Source organism: Sus scrofa, chromosome 9 (assembly GCF_054392235.1).
Source record: "Sus scrofa isolate SSC_HxYL_T2T_F1_AM1 chromosome 9, Sscrofa_HxYL_maternal_Yorkshire_Landrace_v2.0, whole genome shotgun sequence".
Lineage (NCBI taxonomy): Eukaryota > Metazoa > Chordata > Mammalia > Artiodactyla > Suidae > Sus > Sus scrofa.
The window spans coordinates 52,914,041-52,936,420 of record NC_139391.1 but is presented as its reverse complement, the minus strand read 5'-3'; the positions used below and the strand labels follow the sequence as shown (position 1 = coordinate 52,936,420).

The following is a 22,380-nucleotide window of genomic DNA, read 5'->3' as shown; positions in this document are numbered from 1 at the left end:
CAAACTCGGAGGCGTGGACAAAACCGCACTCCCACTTCTTAAGTGGTCTATGCAGAAATCACTTAGGATCGAGAAGGCGGGACCTCGTACAAGTGCCGAGCAGTGATAGGTCCGCTTGTGCGAGCGTGGGCGCAGAAGAAACCGCTCAAAGCAGTTTGGTTGAGAGCTGAGCAGTGACGTGTCAGTCCGAGGACCGCAAAGGAGTCGCGGGCGGAAGGTGCGGACGGTTTAGCCCAAGTCATGTGACCAGAAACGGAAACTACGCCAAGGAATAAGCCAAAACTACAAATCCCAAAAAGCCGTGCTAAGATCGCGCTCCTCCTTTTCTGAGAGTTTTGTTTTTTAAAGGTAGAAACTGTTACCTAATATAAGATTAAAGAAGAGGAAGGAAACACTTCCCACCTACTCTCAAAGAAACTCAAATGCTTCCCGGGCCAGACCGTTACATCTTGTACAGGATCTCTTGACTTACAGTTCTCTCAAGAGCTGTTTTTGAAGATGCTCCCGGAAAATGTGATGGACCAGAGCCCTGACAAATTTTACGAGGCATTTACCTCTCTTAAGCCCGACCTCGGGAGTAAGCACGCCAAGGCCAAAAGGATCGTCGAAGTTTGGTTGGAAGATTCTAAGCCACAGACTGAGTGCACCAACCCGCGGAGGCGGTCCTCCCATGCATGCGACAGGCTTCCTGGAATCAGCCTGCAGACCTGCGGTACTTTGTCAGCTCACCCTTTGTAAGTTACGTGCTCGTGGAAGCTGCTAACTCGCCTCAGTTCTCCCTCTGTCCACTCACAAAGAAAAGCTACTGAGGGCAGGGAAGGGGACGAAGTTCCAGCAGCCAGCTCCATCACCTCTCAGACACGCACTCCTACTTCCTACACACCTCTGTGAGCAAGAGCTACACCAAATGAAATAGGAGCATCCGGCAACTGTTCAAATTTAGCGCCAGTGTCACTCATTTCTCTTCACAGTTACTCTGAATGCGGCCGACCAAATTTATTGAAAGCACATTAAATCACTGCTTCAAAATCACGTGTATGTTTCAAAATTCACATGACCAGGTTCACCCCAGGACGTTATGATTCAGAAGATCTGCTTTTTCCTTTTGTATTTGTGTTAAATGTAATTTTACTAACAAAAGGAAACAAACTGAATGAATTGCAGAACTTCAAGTAAATGCTTCTTCAAAAGGAGTTTTTCTTTTTAAAAGAATTAAAATTAGATCTTTTAAATTAAAAAAAAAAAACGGCTTCAAGAACATTAAGATATTAACTTTCGGATTAATTTTTTTTTGAATTGTTTAACATGTTTCTTTCTTTCTAGGGGGCTGGGGGTGTCTTTTAGAGCCTCACTGGTGGCATATGTAAGTTCCCAGGCTAAGGGTCAAATCGGAGCTGTAGCTGTTGGCCTATGCCACAGCCACAGCAACTCAGGATCCAAGCCGCGTCTTCGACCTACACCACAACTCACAGCAACGCCGGATCCTTAACCCACTGAGCAAGGCCAGGGACCGAACTTACATCCTCATGGATACTAGTCAGATTCGTTGCTGCTGAGCCACGACAGGAACACCTTGAGCATGTTTCTTAAATGTTTGTTTCTAGATGGTACAATTAAGTCAACTTTTTCAGAAGTCAAAATATACTGTTAAAGAACAAAGTTTAACATCTAAACCGCTTATGGAGTTCCCTGGTGGCTCAGAGGATTAAGGATACGGTTGTCGCTGCTGTAGCTCTGATTACAGCTGTGGCATGGGTTGGATCTCTGCCCCCTGGGGCAGTTCACTTAAAAGAAAAATAAAATCCAAGCCTATTTTTAGGATGATCCTTTAATATCAGTTGATAGGGAAAAGCTTATCTATAAGTAAAATCAGACTCAGGATGGCAAAGTCATAGGGAAAATAATTATAAATCCAGAGATTATATGTGAGTTCAGTGTGTCTCTTAATCCTTCTCCCTCCTAACTTATTGGATCAAAAGTTTTGGTTTGGTTGTTTCAGAAAAACTTTTTATTATTCCATCAGTCATTTAAAATAATGCTATTTTCAGCTTGCTTTGTAGGCATTCTGTCATTCCTAATGAGCTTTTAGTCTTCCCTGAAGTGTCTACTTACCTCTTTTATATCATCGATCAAAAGAAACACATCTCAGTCTCATCTGGAGCAGACCAGATTAACAATATGTTTTCTTCTTGGAGATGTTCTCCCCAGAACCCACCTTTCCAAGTGTGCTGCATAGCTGTATTACCAGGATTTCTTCTCATTGCACTTCTGATTCCACTGTTTCATGTTGTTTGGTTGGGTGTTTTAATTAGTCATCTATTTTTTTGTATTTTTCACTTCAATAGATTCTTCAAGTAACTTTTTCAGAAAAGCTGAATGGAAAGGAAACAATGATTTTATTTTGTCCTTAATAGCATAGCTAGATTTAGTTATAAGAACAAAATTGGGACCCTCCCATCCCATACACATAAGCACACATAAAAGCACTTTCAAGGCATTACAATTTTATCTTCTAATATGAAGAGGTGTACTTGAGAAGTCTAATACCAATGTGAGTCATAGTCTCTTGTAAGTAACCTGTTCTTCTATTTTTCCTTAGAGATTTCATCTTTTGTTTTTTTCCCCCACATTGCTTTACACTTGGCAGGCCCTGTCTGAAAATTCCAATTTTCATCATCAGTGCAGGGAATTTTCTGATTTTATTCTTGTCTCCATGCTTCTGTTCTCGTTTTCTGAAACAAATGTAGGTATTTTGGACACCTACATGATTCTTAATTTTTTCCATGTCTTATTCTTTCTGCTCTTTGTTCTGAGAAATTGCCTCAATTTTATGTTGTTCCCTAATTTAGCCTCATCAACACTTTTATAAGCCACCTCATTTTATTTCCACATTGTTTTAATTTCCAAGAACTTTCCTATTCTGTCCTACTTTCACAACAATCTATACTTACTTTATGGTAGCTGACCAAGTTTCTATGAGAAGTTATTAGAAATTAACTTTCATTTTAGAATTACTTAAATTTCCCCCAGGGCCAAGTGATGTTATTGTGTATCTCAGGAAATCTCCTGAGATGATTCTGATTTTAACCCCTGGTAAAGAACTACTTATCTGAATGATGAAGTAGTCTTTTTGGGGGGGTGGTTTGTAGGGCCACACCCTTGGCATACGGAGGTTCCCAGGCTAGGGGTCAAATCAGAGCTGTAGCTGCTGGCCTACACCACAGCCACAGCAACACCAGATCTTAGCTTCGTCTGCCACCTATACCACAGCTCACGGCAAAGCAGGATTCTTAACCCACTGAGCAAGACCAGGGATCAAACCTGCGTCCTCATCAATGGTAGTCAGATTCGTTTCCCTGCACCACAGTGGTAACTCCCAAATGATCATTCTTTTCCACAAAGGTCTGAAAGTACAACAAAACATTTAAACATGGGGAGTTTCTGTTGTGGCTCAGCAGTAGCAAACCCGACTTGTATCCATGAGGACGTCAGTTTGATCCCTGGGCCTGCTCAGTGGGCTAAGGATCCGGCATTGCCATGAGCTGCAGTGTAGGTCAGACACACTCAGATCTGACATAGCTGTGGCTGTGGCATAGGCTGACAGTTGCAGCTCTGATTTGACCCCTGGCCTGGGAACTTCCATATGCTGCAAGGTGTGGCCCCAAGAAGAAAAAAAATATTTAACATGAAATCAGAGAATGAATACAACGATGGGGGGGGGGGGGGCTGAACAAATGGCATAATCTCTTATCTCATGCAAAGATTCTGATTTCCAATGTTTTCCCCAACATTGAGACCTATGGAAAATAGTAGCTATTTGAACACAAAATTTTTAAGAATTTGATTACTTCTCAGGCTCCCGAACTGTGCCATTTGGTCCCATCTTTCTGGTTCACCCTTGAATCCTCAGTGCCTTGCAGTGCCTGATAGGTGCTCAAATGATTGCTACATGACTGAGCCACCTGTTCCTCTCACTTGATCCTTTACTGGTTCTGTAGATTCACTTTAGGTCCATCCAAAACATTTCATTGGATGTATGGCTCTCATTGCTAGAAAGGCCTAACTTACTGACCTGAGGTCTGCTTCCTTTTATCCTGTGTCTGTGGCTTAGAATATAGCATAAGAAAGATGCTGGGGTGACTGGGGGGAGGGGGTGAGATGACTACTAAACAGTCTTCCATCACTACTGGAGAACCAATAACTTTACCAGAGCAGTCTCCACTGAGGTTAACACAGAGTACAGAAGCTGAACAAACGTACTACTTCTATAATCAGAAAATAAGTGGAGGGAAAATGAACACAGCGAACAACTATAGTTGCCCTTTTATTACCACAGATGTTATCCTTTAAGGTGGTTTACAAACCCCTAACCATTAGTTGCCCTTTTCTGGGTTTATTCCAGTTTGTCATAATTTCTCTTAAATTGGCCCTTACTAAGTGCAGAGCATTTAATAAGACAGTGCATGAATCTGTCCACTTAAGTTTCCAGTAGACTTAACATACTTAAGTCTGAAGCACCTACTTTTTTGAATTGCTAAAATGGACAACTCAAGCTCTAGATAGGATAAAAGGATAGTGGTTTGAACCACACAAACCTTTCCAAGCTGTGATGTTTACCCCTGAAAAGAGCTTTTGTCAACACAATCTCTAGATCCTTCTGGCTGCATGACTGAAACTCAAGCTCTCGTATTCTTCTGTAGTGAGTGATGTGTCCTCCTTTTTCAGTTACTATTAGTCTGCCTAAATTGCCACTCTGGACTTGACAAAAACAGAGCCTAATGTCCCTTTGACCCCAATGTCCTAATCATTGCCCTCGGGGCCCACAGCCTAGTGAAAAGGCAAGAGAAGTTTACACTTCTGCTGTGTATATCTCATAAGAGCAAGAATATCTACAATAGACATTTGGTAATCTAGCCTCTGTACAGGCCTGGCCTCTCAGTTACACTAATAAAACTGTAGAGACTCCTCACTTAAACTTTAAGCATTTTCTATAGCCAGGCACAGTGCTGAACGTTGTGTGCCTTCATCTACTCAACCTTCCCTCACCCTTCAAAACTAAGCCAAGACCAGCTTAGCTGGCACAGATCAAAATTTCAGGCAGCAAAGATATGGCCGTTTTAATATAATTTTTAAAACTACAACAACTAAATCTTAAATAAGGCAATCACTGATCAGTTGCAAGCTGATAAAATCCTGAGGTCTTCTTCAAACCATCCCCACATCAACTGGAAGCAGTTCTCTGAAGTACTATTGTCAAACGACCAGAGATGTCAGAGGAATACTGGAGGGAAATCTTAAACTGCCTTTTATAATTTTTTGTTCTTAAGCTGGAAACACCTATTTCCAAAATATCCACTATTTTAAAATCTTATTTGAAACGTGGTTTACACCTTCCAGCAACAATTTTTAAATCTTTATTTTGTCATGTACCAAGTAAAGGTTCTGTTAAACAAATGTCCAATCTCTTCCCTAAAGGGGATGTTCAATTTGTTGAAGTCTAAAAGGGTCTCTCCCTTCATGAACACACAGAAGAGATGTACGTAGAGACTTTAAAACAACTCAATCCCAAATTCGCTCACAAGATGTTAACATGATTGTAATCACATAACCCAAACCTCCTCAGGGAACATTTTTCAGAACTAATCTTCCAAATTATCCAAGAAAAAGTCTTGTGTTCAATGAATATGTTTCTTGAAGTGACGATTTGTAAATTCAACTATTACCCACTTGGGGGAAACCAGCTCATGTATGTGACATCTTAAAAACCATACAAGTATTTTGACATCTGCTCCTTGCCCCATAGTTAGTCTTTAAAATGACAGGAAGACACCAACCAATCACAGGTTTAATGGGTTTAATAAGTTTACCCCTTCAGTTCCTATTTGCAGCACCCAATATTCCTTTGAAATACCAGACAGACCCGGCAGTGGCCAAAAGGAAAGTTTAAAAGACCTCTGGAGTTTAAAAGTTCAGGTTCTCTGAGCATTCTGTGTTGCAGTGGCACTTGTCCAAAACTGGTACCTCCCTGTAGTTGGGGAACTTTTAAATGTACCAGTGAAAAAAGCTTTTTCCCCTTCAAGGGGAAGAAAGAAAATCCCTCCTCAAAACCCAGCAGATCTGGCTGTGGGATCTTTCCTCCTGTCCCATCTCTTCAGGCTTGTTTTTTGCAGTGGAGCAAGAGACCACAATCTAACCTGAGTTACAAGGAACAAGACAGTGATGGCTATAAAGGGAGTGACCAGGAGCAATGGATTCTCCTTTACCCCCACATCCAATATATGTGCTTCACAAGAAAACAAAAATAACAGGTCCACAAAATACAACAGCTAGAATTACAAAAACCCATTCATCCAAGGGTGGTGGGAGGCAGGAAGGGGAGGTGGGAGGGTAAATGGCACAGGGAGAAAAAGTATTCATATCAGTCCAGGCACAGGGGCTGGCAAATGCTAGAAAAGAGCTGCAGAAAAACCTGTGGTCCTTTCAGACTCACCGGTGTTTAAAATCCATACTGGTGTCAGGAGGATTCTGCCTTACGTGCACCAGAGATAAAAGTCCCGATTCTTCAGAGAGAAGGGAATATGCACAGGGCCCTTGGCAGGGTGGGTCCTGCCTTCCCTGGTGGGGGAGGCAAACAAGGAAAAGAGCTGCCACAGCATCCTGTCCTTCCAACCCCTCCCATCCCCTCTGGATGGCAGGCGACTCAGTGGCCTGCAGCAGCCTTCACTTTGGCAGGAGATGGGTGTGGTGAGGGGAACTTCTCGGCAGAAGTTGAGCTACTCAGGGCAGACTGCAGGTACACCGTCTTGTGGAAGAGTCTGTTGCTTAAGAAAACCACCAAAGAGAATAGGCGCAATTGGAAAAGGCTAAAAGGCAAAAGAGAAACAATTTGTTAGACCCCCACAATGGATCAAAATTGTTTTAACTATTTGACACTTTTTTTGAATACTTTCAATTTTAAATGATAAAGGAGAAAACAAGGCAACTGAAATTTGATCCAGCAAGTACAGATACTGGACACACAGATTAAATATGCAACTAAAGAATGCACTGGGTCCTGTCATTGTCTCGAGTGCAGTGGAATCACCATTTGCACTATTGGGGCTTAGAGGAAATAAAGTTCTATTTTAGATTATTTCTGATTTAAGGAGTACTTTTCAATTCATTAAGTAATTTTTTAAAAAAAGTACTATTCTGGGTACAAACTTCAAGCTATATAGGAAGATATCATATATCATGTGTTTTTTCTTTTCTTTTCTTTTCTTTTTTTTTTTTTTGGCTGCACTTCTGGCATATGAAAATTCCTAGGCCAGGAATTGAACTTGCACCACAGCAGTAGTAATGCTGGATACCTGAGCCACCACGAACTCTTATGTTTCACTTTCAAGAAGAAGTCAGTTACACTAAGATACACATTGATTTCTTACTGAATAATAAGAGCAAGCAAGAACCCAAAGCAGATCTGAAATTTTTAATAATGTGTATCCTTACTTTGGTTAAGTAACCAAAACTGATCAAGACTGGGCATTTCTCTGAAGTGATAAAACATTAATATAATACAGACTGCTAGTATTGCTAAAGATAAACTTTAAAATACTCTGGCAGTTCCCATCATGGCTCAGCAATAGTGAACCCAACTAGTATCCATGAGGACACAGGTTCAATCTCTGGCCTCGCTCAGTGGGTTAAGGCTCTGGCATAGCCATGAGCTGTGGTACAAGCCTGCAGCTGCAGCTCCAATTCGATCCCTAGCCTGGGAACTTACATATGTTGCATGTATGGACTTTAAAAAAAAAAAAAGACCAAAAAGAGTTCCCGTCGTGGTGCAGCGGAAACGAATCTGACTAGGAACCATGAGGTTATGGGTTTGATGCCTGGCCTTACTCAGTAGGTTAAGGATCCAGCATTGCCATGAGTTGTGGTGTAGATAGCAGACGAGCCTCAGATCTGATGCTGCTGTGGCTGGTGTAGACCATTGGCTATAGCTCCGATTGGACCCCTTGCCTGGCAACCTCCATATGCCATGGGTGCAGCCCTAAAAAGACAAAAAGACCAAAAAAAAAAAAAAAAGTAAAATAAAATACTTTGTTTTACTATCACTATTGATAAATTCATGTAGCCAAATCACATGGCCTACTATTTTTATTTTTATTTATTTATTTATTTATTTTGGTCTTTTTGCCATTTCTTGGGCCACTCCCACAGCATATGGAGGTTTCTAGGCTAGGGGTCGAATCGGAGCTGAAGCCACCAGCCTATGCCAGAGCCATAGCAACACAGGATCCAAACCGTGTCTGCAACCTACACCACAGCTCACGGCATCACTGGATCCTTAACCCGCTGAGCAAGGCCAAGGATCGAACCTGCAACCTCATGGTTCTTAGTCGGATTCGTTAACCACTGAGCCACGACGGGAACTCCCACAGCCTACTATTTTTAAAAGGTTGGCCATTCTTACAAAAATGAGCTTAACTACAGGTATTACAAGTGCTTTATTCATTGAATTGTTACATTTTAAGAATATGTATAGGAGTTATGGTTAATGAACTCGACTAGCAACCATGAGGACACGGGTTCAATCCCAGGCCTTCCTCAGTGCGTTAAGGATCTGGCGTTGCCGTAAGCTGTGGTATAGATCGCAGACGTGGTTTGGATCCTGCGTTGCTGTGGCTGTGGTGAAGGCTGGTGGCTACAGCTCTGATTCGACCCCTAGCCTGGGAAGCTTCATCATATACCACGGTTGCAGCCCTAAAAAGACAAAAGACAAAAAAAAAAAAAAAAAAAAAAAAAAAAAAAAAAAAAAAAAAAGAATAGTATCCATTTTTGAAAGATGCGCGTGCATGTATCCATGGGGAAAATTTGGAGATACATCCAAATTTGGAGAAGTGTTTCTCTCGTTAAACTAATTAATGTTTTCCTACAGTGTTAGGTTATTAAAAAAAAAGTCTCATTCACATAACTGCAGTGTTATCGCCCCAACATTTTAGACAGAAAAACATCCTACCCTTTAGCTAATACTGGCTAATACTTACTATGCCTTGCCAGGAGTCTTTGCTTCATTGGCGCTGATAATGAATAAAGGAAAGAGGATAGAGAAGAGGCAGCCACTGTTTCAAAAAAAGGGAAGGAATAATTAGTCACCTTCGAAACAGCCATGACTTCGAAGATATTAGAAGCTTTAAGTTCTTTACCTCCAGTGCTAAATATCATGGCTTGATAGACCCTTAATATATCAAACACATTTTTTAAAAAGAAAGGATTTTTCTAAACACTGGCTATGTTTAACATTGTTCCAAGAAGCAACATATAAGAAAGAATATGGCATATAGGATCATACAGACTATACTTTTTAATATTAGGTGACAAATGTCCATGACTATCCGTCAAGGAGAAAAAGCCTATGGACCTCCCAATGGCCAATAAGAATGTAGACTGCCTGCAGAGCACAGAACCAGGCATGGAGAAGGTGCTCCCTACAGTGAGTACTTTCATTAGTCCCCTCAAGTCCCTAAATCAAATTACCTGACAATGTAGGAGGACTGCATTGCTGTGAGGAAAGCCAAGGGCAAACCAAATCCAAAGTAGTAAGGCCAGTTCCTTTCTATGTTTGACAACCGCTGGTGCATTTCAATTCCTAAAACAAGGAGCCAATACAATTAGGCCACATACTTTCTTTTAGTCAAATTATTAATATGGTAGAGAATTTGAGGTTTGAGTTTTAGGTACAGATCTCTGCCATTCAGAATACAGCTGAAGCATATAAATTAGAAATGTCCAAATCTGAGAAGGCGTCTATGCAAAGTTTTTACAATTCAATAATCACAATTTCAAAGCTGGCAGGGTAAGTGAATTCTAAAATACAACACCAGCATCCTTGGTCATGTTAGTATTGAACAAAAGCAAGATACTAAAAAAAGGTAGCCACCCTCTAAAAATCAATCTCTATCAACCATCCACACCCAAATATGCCAAGAATTTTCAAAACATCCCTCAAATAATCTATACACACCAAGGTCAAATTAATTTCTCTAATGCTGAGTAACCCATGCTCATTTATGCCATATTATGGTTCTGTCAGAGCTTCGACACATTAAACACCATAAGGGCAATGCTGCATTGCTATATCCCTCAGCATTGAAGTTAAGGGTTAAACCCCCCTAGGCCAAATATAAATTCCCACTTGCCAAAAGGCTGCTTTATCCCAATGATGGTTTGCCAAAGGCCTAAGTATTGAAGAATTTAAGAAGTCTACTTAGCAACACCATTTCCAAACTTGGTCTCCAAGTTCCAAGTTTCTTTAGACAGGCTTACCTTTATTGAACCAACGATATTCGAAGCAGTATAGTGAGTAGAGAAGAGACATATGCAGGAGACTAACCAGCTGACCAACAAGATGGATGGGAAAGAGACTCACAAACATCCCCTGAAGAACAAGTATGACAATCTTAATTCCAAAGCTTCACAGATCTAAAGCTTTTCACCTGCCACTCTTAAGACATCACTCTGCCTAGATAGCCTGATAGTTGCGTCTCGAGTTCCTAACTAGCAGGCAAGTGGAGAATGCTCAGGGTGGCAGAGAAGAGCAGGCAAATTCATGTTTATCATTTTATGATTCTAAAAGTCTCTAGTTGTTTCTATGAAAAAATGACTTAAAAATCATTACCACCCATAAACATATCTGCTCAGTATAAATGCAATACCCTTCTCTGTGAAGCTCCCTCTAGTGAATCTTTTTTAAAATCTGCCCAGAAGGCCAGTCTCACCTGGAGGAGGAAAAGAGCCTGTAGCAAAAGGTTGAAGAGCATGTCAGCAATTATTTTGCTGACACTAGGGAATGGATGAGGCTTCCTCCCTGATACCTCAAATGCCAGATCAGCTATATCCTGTAAGAGAGAAAGGAACTCACCGAAACATGAATTAAATGGCCTCCACATCCATCCCCAAAGCTAAGATCACTGATCTGCCTTGAGACCTGCCAGGTAAGAAAAGCCCCTGGACATCTGGCCATGAGATATTAGGGCCACCTTAGAAAATAATTCCATTTTACAAAAGGACCAAGATCACACACAGGATGCTTGACCAAGAAAAGTTAAGGCTGATATTCTCTTTGTGGTTCGGCTGTTAACGAACCTGACTAGGATCCATGAGGATCCGGGTTCGATCCCTGGCCTCGTTCAGTGTTTCCAGCATTTCCATGAGCTGTGGTGTAGGTCACAGAGGCAGCTCAGATCCCACCTTGCTGTGGCTGTGGTGTAAGCCATCTACTATAGTTCCAATTTGACCCCTAACCTGGGAATCTCCATATGCCATGGGTCCAGCCCTAAAAAAACAAAAAACAAAAAAAGAAAAAAGAAAAGTTAAGGCTGTGACATCACTCCCTACATAACACTAACTTCACAGACTGAAATCTGCCAAGTGGCGACCCCATCATGCCATAGTAGCCAGACTCCATTCTGCCCTGGACCTACCTGAAACCAAATTGCATTCACAACTTTGCTAAGCACAAACAGGGGGAGCACCCAAAGAGCACTGAAAATTGATGTGAGGAAGAATTCCAGCCAGGACCAAACATCCCCATGTAGTGACGGATCACCTAAGAAAGGGGGAAAGGGCTATTAGTTTAACTGGGTTTTAGCTTTCACCAGAAGACCAAAAATATGACCCGTAGGCTGTAACTATTTATTCTCACACACACACATACATCTTTGTTTCTTGCTAGCAGAAGATATTTCAGATAGTCTAATTCTTCACAGACAAACCAAATTTTGGCTATAGTGCCAATTCAGAGCAGCCATGGATATGTAATGCTTACCCTCGAGACCAACCTGCTTACCTGATGGTAACTGAGATATCAATAACTAACAGTACACTGTATGCAGGAAAACACCCAGGGTTTAAACCCCAGCTCTACCACTTACTAGTGGTTCAACCTTGCTATCTAATTTCAATTTCCTCATCAATAAAATGATACCTATGGAGTTCTCATTACGGCTCAGCAGTAAGGAACCCAACTAGTATCCATAAGGGTACGGTTCAATCCCTGGCCTTGTTCAGTGGGTTAAGGATCCAGAGTTGCTGTGGCTGTGGTGTAGGCTGGCAGCTACAGCTCCAATTTGACCAGTACCCTGGGAACTTCCATATGCCGTGGGTGCAGCCCTAAAAAGACAAAAAAAAATAAATAAAAATAAAATTATAACAATACCCATTCAAAGGGCTGTCGAGAGAGTTGAGTTAAAAATATCCACAGGAGTTCCCATCGTGGCCCAGTGGTTAACGAATCCAACTAGGAACCATGAGGTTGCGGTTCGATCCCTGCCCTTGCTCAGTGGGTTGACGACCCAGTGTTGCCATGAGCTGTGGTGTAGGTCGCAGACGCAGCTAGGATCCCGCATTGCTGTGGCTCTGGCGTAGGCCAGTGGCTACAGCTCCGATTCGACCCCTCGCCTGGGAACCTCCATATGCCATGGGAGCGGCCCAAGAAATGGCAAAAAGACAAAAAAAAAAAAAAAAAAAAAAAATCCACAGCTCTCAGTACAGAGGAAGTACACAGAGGAAACATCTCCCAACTCCACCCCAGGCAGACAGCACAGAGCAGTGTACATACTTACCAATAATTTGGGCTGTTACTGACTGAAGCACAGGAATAAACACTCGATAAAACAAGAGGAGACTGAACTAAAGGAGAGAAGCAACAAGGAAAACATCAGAAGCCCTTCTTTAAAATAGGAGTTCTGGAGTTCCCGTCATGGCACAGCGGAAACACATCTACTAGGTATCATGAGGTTGCCGGTTTGATCCCTGGCCTCACTCAATAGGTTAAGGATCCGGCGTTGTCCTGAGCTGTGGTCTAGGTCATAGACACAGCTCAGATCTGATGTTGCTGTGGCTATAGCTGTGGCTGGCGGCTGTAGCTCCGATCAGACCCCTAGCCTGGAAACCTTTATATGCCGTGGGTGCAGCCCTAAAAAGCCAAAAAAAAAAAAAAAAAGAGTTCATAGTTTCAGGGGAACTATTTCCAGATGGAACCATCTTTTGTAAATTTGGAAGCCTGAAGAGGCACCAAAATTGGACTCATCTCTGTTTCCCAATTCTCCAGCTGAGAGGTAGAAACCTGACACTGCCTGTGAAAACAGTAAAACTTCTGGGGGCATAGAACATTTCAATTAGCATTCCAGCCAAAATTCAGGCATACACTAAGTACACAGTAATATTTTATTAATTAAAGCTAACACCTAAGAACATCTGTGAAGTGCTTAGATTAACAAGTTGAGGGAGTTTCCGCAGGTTAAGAATCGACTAGTATCCATGAGGATGCGGGTTCAATCCCTGCCCCAATCAGTGAGTGGGTTAAGCATCCGGCATTGCTGTGGCTATGGTACAGGCCTATGGCTGCAGCTCTGATTCTACCCCTAACCTGACAACTTTCATATGCCGTGGGTGCAACCCTAAAAAGACAAGAAAAAAAAAGTTGAATTATACCGAATTTCAAGTCAAAGAAAATATTTGACTAGCTGTTCTTCAAAGTGCTCAAATTTCACTTTAGCCTAGGTTGGTTCTCAGTTAATTGTAAGCAACCTTCTGGTATGAACTTCAATAGTAATTAATTCTAGTACATTGCTATGACCAGACAAAGGAGAACCAGTATCCATCTGTCCTTCCCCTCTGAGCCCCCATAGTTGTTCTCAATCAAAATGTTCAACAACGTCAAGAGAAACTGTTACCTATAACATCAGAATTTGGGAATAAGTGATTTAAGAAAAAATGTACATCCAGGGCCATTCCTGACGTTCACCTACAAATATTCTCTGAGTGGGAATAAAATGACTGAAGGTGCACAAAATCCTGAGTTATGGCCTTAGGCGTGAATCAGCAGGTGAAAGCTACTTGTCTGAGTTTCAAGAAGACAGCTGAGAACCATTAACATCGCAACAAACTGAATGAACATACTTATAAAGCAGCTGGAATCTGAGGAAAAAAGAACTTACCCAGAATACTCCGCCATTCCAAGCGCAGCACTGAAAAATTCTACTAACAATACGTGGTTCACTGGAAAAGACCATATGTATTTAACTTAAAAGGCATTTAGGCTATTTCCATATTGTCATTCAGTAGCTGTCCTCCTCATATCTTTTGTTGGAACCACCATTCTCTTCCCAGAACCTATTGTTCTCCCAGTGTTCTCTCAAGTCAATGAGAAAGGGCTAAAAATGTTTCAAAAGAAGCAGTTTCTCTTAGAAGGAAAAAACTACATTTTCTAAAATCCAGGACTGGAGAAGAGAAGAGGATGTCTAAGGCCCCTCTATCAAAATCCACATAGGTACTTCCAGAAGTACCTACCAATCCAAACAATTCCTTAGCGTTCCTGTCCTAGTGCAGCGGAAATGAATCCCACTAGGAACCATAAGGTTGAGGGTTCAATCCCTGGCCTCGCTCAGTGGGTAAAGGATCTGGCATTGCTGTGAGCTGTGTTGTAGGTTGCAGACATGGCTCGGATCCTGCACTGCTATGGCTGTGCTGTAGGCTGGCAGCTGTAGCTCTGATTGGACCCCTAGCCAGGGAACCTCCATATGCCGCAGGTGCAGCCCTAAAAGGCAAAAAAACGAACAACAACAATAACAAAAAAACAAATAATTCCTTGTGGTTCTCTATTTACCATTCTGGTATTTTTTAAACACCATGACATTTTGAACTAGGCTTACTGCTAGACTCCAGCTTAATTCAATGTGAAGGGAGTGGGGGGAAATCACCTGTAACATTTTTAGGGGGAGAAATTACCAAAAAACAAATAATGGGGTATTAAAACTCCAGGTCACTATGCAGTGTCTGAATTCTACACTAAAGATCTATCACAAAAAAAAAATAAAAAAAAATAAAAAAATAAAAAAAAAGGAGTTCCCGTCGTGGCGCAGTGGTTAACAAATCCGACTAGGAACCATGAGGCTGCCGGTTCGGTCCCTGCCCTTGCTCAGTGGGTTAATGATTCAGCGTTGCCGTGAGCTGCGGTGTAGGTTGCAGACGCGGCTCGGATCCCGCGTTGCTGTGGCTCTGGCCTAGGCCGGTGGCTACAGCTCTGATTGGACCCCTAGCCTGGGAACCTCCATATGCCGTGGGAGCGGCCCTAGAAATGACAAAAAGACAAAAAAAAAAAAAAAAAAAAAAAGATCTATCACTTCCTAAAGTGCCCCCAAGGGGGTTCATCAGATGTTGTCCAACACCAGCCTCCCCTCCTTACCTCTCCTGCTTCCTCTCTATACTCTGGGCTCTCCTCTGAGCCAGAACACTGCTTGCCCTTCTTCGACGCTGCTCCTCTCTCTTTTGTTGAATTCGAGCATCTAGCTTTGAGATGGTACAAATTCCCCAGATGGAGTCTTTGATTCCCTGTAGACAAGAGTATTAAGAGGGAAAATTATGGATCAGAAGGCTGTCCAAAGTTACGTAAAGTGAAATATCAGCGGAAATCCTTGTACTTGGTTTGGTACATAGCTTAAGGCAGCCTTGGTATTTTTGCTTTGAAATAATACCCAATTCACAGAAGAGTTGCAAGAAAAGAGAACTTTCTCATACCCGTTTCTGTTGTGAGCCACATAGGAAGTCCCCTAATACCTTTTTTTGATATTTTGCCACATTATTAGTATTATTTACACAAATGTTCATGTTATTTTTCTGGGTCATCTGTGTAAGTTGCTACTTTATCATGTCTTTACTTTTAATTCTTCAGTGTGTATTTCCTAAGAACAATTATATTCTTTTATATAATAATATAATTGTCTATACAAGAAATTAAATATTGAAAGTTTAATCTATAGTCCATATTCCAATATTCCCATTTGTCCCAGTAATACCCTCTACAGCATTTTTACCCCTCAAGTATCAGAAATCAGTTCAGAATCACATGTTACATTTAGCTCTCATATCTCTTTAGTCTCCTTTAATCAGGAACAGCTTCTTGGAGTTCCTGTTGTGGCTCAGTGGTTAACGTATCCGACTAGGAACCATGAGGTTGCAGGTTCGATCCCTGGCCTTGCTCAGTGGGTTAAGGATCCGGCGTTGCCGTGAGCTGTGGTGTAGGTTGCAGATACGGCTCAGATCCCGCGTTGCTGTGGCTCTGGTGTAGGCCGGTGGCTACGGCTCCGATTGGACCCCTAGCCTGGGAACCTCCATATGCCACAGAAGCAGCCCAAGAAATGGCAAAAAAAGACAAAAAAAAAAAAAAAAAAGGAACAGCTTCATAACCTATCTTCCTTTTTGAAATATTTATGGTCAGTTATTTTATGGTAAGCCCTCAATGTAGGTTTGTTTCCTCACAATTAGAGCCCATGTTACATATTTTTGGCAGAAATATCACATTAAGAGATGGTGTGCCCTTCTAGGTATTACTATTACATCCAGAGGCATTTGATATCTGTCTGTCCTTGCTGGTGATGTCAATTTTACATTTTCAGTCAAAGGGTTATCCAGCTCCATCGTAGGGCTGCAAATTTCTCCCCTTGCAACTAGTAAGTAACCTGTAGGCAGAGATAGCTGAGACCAGGTAAATATTCTGCTCATTAAGTTCTCACTCCCAAATTTAACAACAATTTACAATTCTTGCCCAAACCAATCTTGAATAACATGGTTGCAAAATAGTAGTTTTCTAATCCCTCCAACACTTACCAATACTATGGAGCTAAGCTATTGTCCTCCTCTATATTCTCCTAATACCAACTGAATGCCTGCAGTATGATGTATATCCTGTACTAAACTAGCAATATAAGGGTGAACTAAACATGGTCTCTAGAAAGGACCAGGGCTGGACCAGGGGTAAAAGAAGACACAAAGAAATAATCACTGTAAAAGTGTGAAAAGCTGTAGCGTAAGAGCATGCCACATAAGACATTCTGGAGGAGAACATCTTCAGTGTGTGGTGGAGGAAAGGATTATTAAGTTGATAAGTCACTACACTCATCAGTAACTGGAAAAGCCTCAACAGCAGAAAGGTTATTGGTATTACTACAAACATCAGAACTGCCTATTACCCAGTTCAAAGAACTACACTCATTCATCCACCCACTCTCACATTGAGCAACTTCCATGAGCCAGACATCATGTGGAAACACTCAAGAAACTTATAACTCAGCAAGAAAAGTACACACACACACACACACACACACACACACAGAGTTATAGTTTAGTAGGTTCCACAACAGATTTTGTAATTAAAAAAAAAAAGTAGAGTGGAAAGGACTGTGGTATTCAACTTCATCAAGGAACAGAAAAAGGCATTCTGGAAGCAAAGTCCAGCCTGGATTTAAGAATGGCATTTTCACCTATTGTTATGAATAAAAAGAAATTATAGAGAAAACTGCTATGGGGAGTTCCCGTCGTGGCTCAGTGGTTAACGAATCCAACTAGGAACCATGAGGTTGTGGGTTCAATCCCTGGCCTTGCTCAGTGGGTTGAGGATCCGGCGTTGCCGTGAGCTGTGGTGTAGGTTGCAGACACGGCTCGGATCCTGCGTTGCTGTGGCTGTGGCATAGGCTGGCGGCTACAGCTCCGATTTGACCCCTAGCCTGAGAACCTCCATATGCCGCAGGAGCAGCCCTAGAAAAGGCAAAGAGACAAAAAAAAAAAAAAAAAAGAAAGAAAGAAACTGCTGGGATACAGAGAAATGGACAAGTACATGAACTACCCACAGATAGGAACATAAATTGGCAGTGTGCACCTAATCTTTTATCTCTAAGTAAATTTAATCTTATTTTGCTTTTTAACTTCTAATTATTCCACGAATAGTTTAAACATTTAAGATAGTTCAGTTTAGAGGGTCAGGGCCAGGAGTTCCCATTGTGGTGCATCAGAAACAAATCCAACTAGTATCCATGAGGATGCAGGTTCCATCCCTGCCCTTGCTCAGTGGGTCGGGGATCCAACGTTGCCGTAAGCTGTGGTGAAGGTTGAAGACATGACTCAGATCCCCTGCTGCTGTGGCTGTGGTGTAGGCTGGCAGCTACAGCTCCAATTTGACCCCTAGACTGGGAACTTCCATGTGCCATGGGTATGACCCTTAAAAGCAAAACAAAAACAAAAACAAAACGAACAAAAACCTACCAAGTGGCTCAGGGCCTAGTATGTGCTAGAACGACAGGAGGACACCCACCTCTGAGATACTCATAGTCTAGTGGGGCAGACAAACACATCAAGTGTATGTTGTATAACTGATCCAGGGTTAAAGGTTAGTATACAAGAATGGCAAAGACAAGGACATAGGTATTAAAAACAGACCACACTGCATGAATTCCCATGGGCCCTTCTAAGATATTCCTTCCCTTCCCCCTCTTTCACTCAAAAGTAATAAACTTTTAAATAGTCCCATTGAGGAAGAGTTCCACTCCCCATTAGAACTGGCCACTCTCCCACTCCCAGGAATAAAGCTACAGGGACTACAACTAGGGCATTAGGCCTCAGACATCCACCATAATGGAATTTTATGCTATTTATCATTTGGGTGAGCAGGTCCTAAACAGATCTTTATGGAACATTTTCTTAAAGCATCATCATCTCCACCTTGTAGAATGTGAGAAAAGATAGGTTTTATAATCTATATCCAAACAAAGTACCTTAGGTAATGGTATTGTATCAGTTCACTGCTTGATTTTAACCAATGTAAAAATCAAGTTACATAGATGTTAACATTAGAAGAAGCTGGTGAAAAATATAGGAGAATTGATCCTGCAAATTTTCTGCAAGTGTAAAATGATTCCAGAATAAGGATTCCCATTGTGGCTCAGCAGTAATGAACCTGACTGGTATCCATGAGGTTGCAGGTTCACTCCCTGGCCTTGTTCAGTGGGTTAAGGATCCAGCATTGCTGTGAACTGTGGTGTAGGTCACAGACACAACTCGGATCTGGTGTTGCTGTGGCAGAGGCCAGCAGCTGTAGCTCTAATCAACCCCTAGCCTGGGAACCTCTGTATGCCACAGGTGTGGCCCTAAAAAAGACAAAAAAAAAAAAACCAATAATAGAGACACTCACTAGACAAGCCTCCCAAGATTTTGCAAGATATGGGATAACACCTCTCTCGAGTAGTATGGATTAGAATGAAAATTTGTATGTAAAGAACCCAACAAATATAATAAAAATTTCAAATATACTTAAAGCATTTCCTAGTCAGTTCCTGTAGCAAAAAGGTAAAAAAATGACTTGATGTACTTACCCTGGCAAGGTCCTGAAGAAAGGTTTTGACACTGTCAGCCATCTCTTCACAACCCAAACTACCAACTACACAAAGGAGAGAGAAGTGTCCCCAAATCTTTCATCATGAGGGACCTGGAAAGAGAGCATAATCAGGGAAAAATATTTATCTTCAGGTCACTCCCTGTACATGTGTACATGATGACATTTTCCACATATAGGAGTAGAGTAGATTCCAGCACTTAGGTAGACAAAAGCACAATGAATTAAAGGGAAATTATACCTATAACTGCTGAAAAACCTGAGATCACTACTTTTTTTTTTTTTTTTTTGGTCTTTTTAGGGCTGCAGCCACAGCATAAGGAAGTTCCCAGGCTAGGGGCCGAACCAAAGCTGTAGCTGCTGGCCTACGCCACAGCAACACCAGATCCGAGGTGTATCTGCAACCTACACCACAGCTCATGGCAACACCAGATCCTTAACCCACTGAGTGAGGCCAGGAATCGAACCTGCATCCTCATGGATCCTAGTCAGATCTGTTTCCACTGAGCCACAACAGGAACTCCAAGATCAGTACTTTTTAAATCACTTGCCATCCTTTCACGTTTACATGGGGTAAATATGTTGTTACATGGAGTAGTGTCTTCTCTGGACCTTGACATCCCTAACTATCCCTCCATGTCCCATGTATTTTGGAGATTTGAGATTTTGAGATGGGTGATAATTACACTTCAACATCCTCTTAAGCAATATTTATTACTTGAATGCAAATGCAAGAACAAGATGAAAGTTCTAACAAAAATTACTAAATATGTACTTCACACACAGGCTTTTCAGAATCCATGTAAATTTAACGTATGATATGAAATTTCTCCCAAAGACCCATAAATATGCCTTTCTTGTTTTCCAACTTTAAATATATACATACATGCACAATTTTAACAAGCAGGCAAAAAATAATTAATTTTAAACCAGACCAAAAAGTGAAGTTCACATGTATAAATATTCTTTAACTACAGCCTTCCCATTTTATTTATTTCTTAGGTGAGCTAGAAATCTAGCTTCATAAAATAACTTGAAAGTTCACATGTATATATATTCTGAAAACACTATTCTTAAAACACTATGTGTTTAAGGTGAATGGAAAAAACCAATATCAAAAATTTAATTAAGAACTTGGGATTCTAAAATTTTCAAACCTGACTAAACCAATCTAGGGTATCTTCAATTAAAAAAATAGACCCTAATGACAATTTCACAGGCAGCTTAAATAAACCTCAAATTTCAAAACATAATCACAGTTTCCCTGATGACCACTTCACCAACTGTACTTTACTGACCCAACTGGACTACTGCCACCCAGAACAGGAAGATCAGGGGATATAGTAGTAAGAAGGCCATTTGCACAACACTGTACATATACCATCTACTCCTTGGGTCAAGTCCTACACAGATTCACTCACTCAGGCAGAGAGGTCTCTAAGGGTAAGAAACTTTTGTTAATGTTTCCACTTAAAAACAAAAAGGCCTGAGTGATAAAACTCACTGCCAGGTGAATAGCTAAGGCTCAATTATGACACTAGTTTCTAAAGATTATCAGGGATTCTAAAGATTATCAGGGATTCATTCTTTTCCAGCTGCTTCCTCATCTGTAAATTAAAGGTATTAAAAATTCTTCATGGGTTTTGAGTATAAAGCTCAATAACGTGAAAATAAAAACTTAACTTCTATAGAAACATAATCCCACTACAGAATGAGCTAGTTTGGGAGTTTAAGGAAGCCAGTTACTTAGTCTGGATTTCTCACAGGGCACTGACAGTTTGAGAAACGATGGTCCTAATCCAAGGAGAATAGCTGTGTTATCTGAACCATGGCCATTAACACCTGGCTTCTGCAAAGTACCAAGTGGAAGGTTACCTACTGACAACTGTGGCCTTTGAAGGACAAGTCACTTCGATTTTATGTGAAGATTCTAGCAGCCTTCCTACAGAAATATTTGGTCAATGATCCGGTTTGACAAAAAGCTGAGGCATGGAGAAAAGCAACCTGCCACAATTTGAGACCAGACAAGGAGGGAACCATCCAACTACGGTGGAAGGAAACCAGATGCGCTTGGTCCACATCGTTTTACAGAGGGAGGAACCGAGCCTCTGAAGTTAAATGGCTTGCCCAAGATGACAACACGTCAAAGGCTACAGCGAACGTCAAACCCTCGGCGTTCTAACCCCTCAATCCGGTCATTTTACTCAAGCTCTGCAATGAGGATTTTTGTTTAACTCGAGCATCCCTTGGACAAAAATGTCTCTTAAGCCTGTACATGAGGCTGGCCGCTAAATTCCTACAACAGTCATGAGAACTTATTAAGCATCTACTGAGGAACAGCCCTGTACTTTCATTTCTAAGTCGCTAAACCCAAGCGCGGAAAGCAAGAGGCTGTCAGATCCCTACTGCAGGTGCACTAAAGGTAAGCATCTTCACTTCCCACCAGGCTCCCGGGACTGCTAAGAGCCCAGGGGTCCCCATGGTCCCTTCAGACCGGTCTTCCCCCGCAGCTACTTGGCAATTCCAACTGGAAGCTGGGCTCCCTCCGCAGCCACAGTCGTGCACGAGGCGCGGGGCACGCTCATCTCCCATCATACGGGAGCTAAAGATAGCCGCGCCGCACCTGGGAAGAGGCTTGCCTATGGCTGCGGGCTGTGTCCCGCGCCCCGGCCCTACCCAGACGCCGCAGCAAGGTTCCCTCCAAGGGTCTTCTCCCGAAGTCCCTGTCCGCACCTCTCGGCCCCATACCCGGGCCCTGCTGCCCTCACACGCCCTCACTACCCCCTGCCACCCCTACTACGCATAGAATGAGCGGCGCCAGGGCCTGGCTCCGCCGAGCTGCACTTACCCCGCAGCTTCGCCGCCACGGCTCTGGCTCTGTTCCTCGCCCTCCGCAGGCCCACTCCGCTTCTCCGCGCCTCTCGGCGCCCAGCCGCCAGCTCCCGCCCGGGCGCTCCCAGGGCCGGGGCCGCTGTGCCCGCACTGGGCATGCCCGGGCCGCACGGGGCCGCTGGGAAGTCGGGAGGGAGCCGAGTCCAGCAGCCTGGGCGAAGGGGGCGGGGCCTCGAGGGCGACGGAGCCTGGGAAATGCAGTCCTTTCACCGTGCCCGCCAGATCCGCGCCGCTTCCTGGGAGGCAGTTCACCCGCCGAGGTGGGATGCCATCCTTTCTGA

At 42.5% G+C, this 22,380-nt stretch overlaps 2 protein-coding genes across 3 annotated transcripts in view; both read right to left on the bottom strand.

Moving 5' to 3' along the window:
• The window catches only part of ST3GAL4 (ST3 beta-galactoside alpha-2,3-sialyltransferase 4), a 1,054,305-nt gene that overhangs the window by 831,504 nt on the left and 200,421 nt on the right, over window positions 1-22,380 (bottom strand). The window lies entirely within an intron of this gene.
• On the bottom strand, window positions 1,813-22,164 carry EI24 (EI24 autophagy associated transmembrane protein). 2 transcript variants are annotated; one of them, XR_002335716.2, is made up of 12 exons: window positions 22,056-22,164; window positions 19,188-19,300; window positions 15,230-15,375; window positions 13,983-14,043; window positions 12,606-12,672; window positions 11,466-11,590; window positions 10,761-10,880; window positions 10,309-10,420; window positions 9,520-9,631; window positions 9,030-9,104; window positions 6,491-6,863; window positions 1,813-2,372 (listed from the first exon to the last, which is right to left on the bottom strand). XR_002335716.2 is itself a non-coding variant. In XM_003130045.5 (11 exons), the coding sequence occupies exons 2-11, from the start codon at window positions 19,227-19,229 to the stop codon at window positions 6,701-6,703; spliced, it is 1,023 nt and encodes a 340-aa protein (XP_003130093.1). In that variant the 5' UTR covers window positions 19,230-19,300; window positions 22,056-22,164; the 3' UTR covers window positions 5,838-6,700. The 2 variants fall into 2 exon arrangements, 1 of the variants encoding a protein (XP_003130093.1); XM_003130045.5 differs by lacking the exon at window positions 1,813-2,372 and having other exon boundaries at window positions 5,838-6,863.

Excerpts from the sequence above, each read along its gene's own strand:
- EI24 (XM_003130045.5), bottom strand. The coding sequence starts at position 19,229 with ATGGCTGACAGTGTCAAAACCTTTCTTCAGGACCTTGCCAGG. Across the intron at positions 9,632-10,308 it reads ATATCGTTGGTTCAATAAAG|GAATTGAAATGCACCAGCGG; the intron begins GTAAGCCTGTCT and ends TCCTTGTTTTAG. Across the intron at positions 9,105-9,519 it reads CAGTCCTCCTACATTGTCAG|TGGCTGCCTCTTCTCTATCC; the intron begins GTAATTTGATTT and ends TTTTTGAAACAG.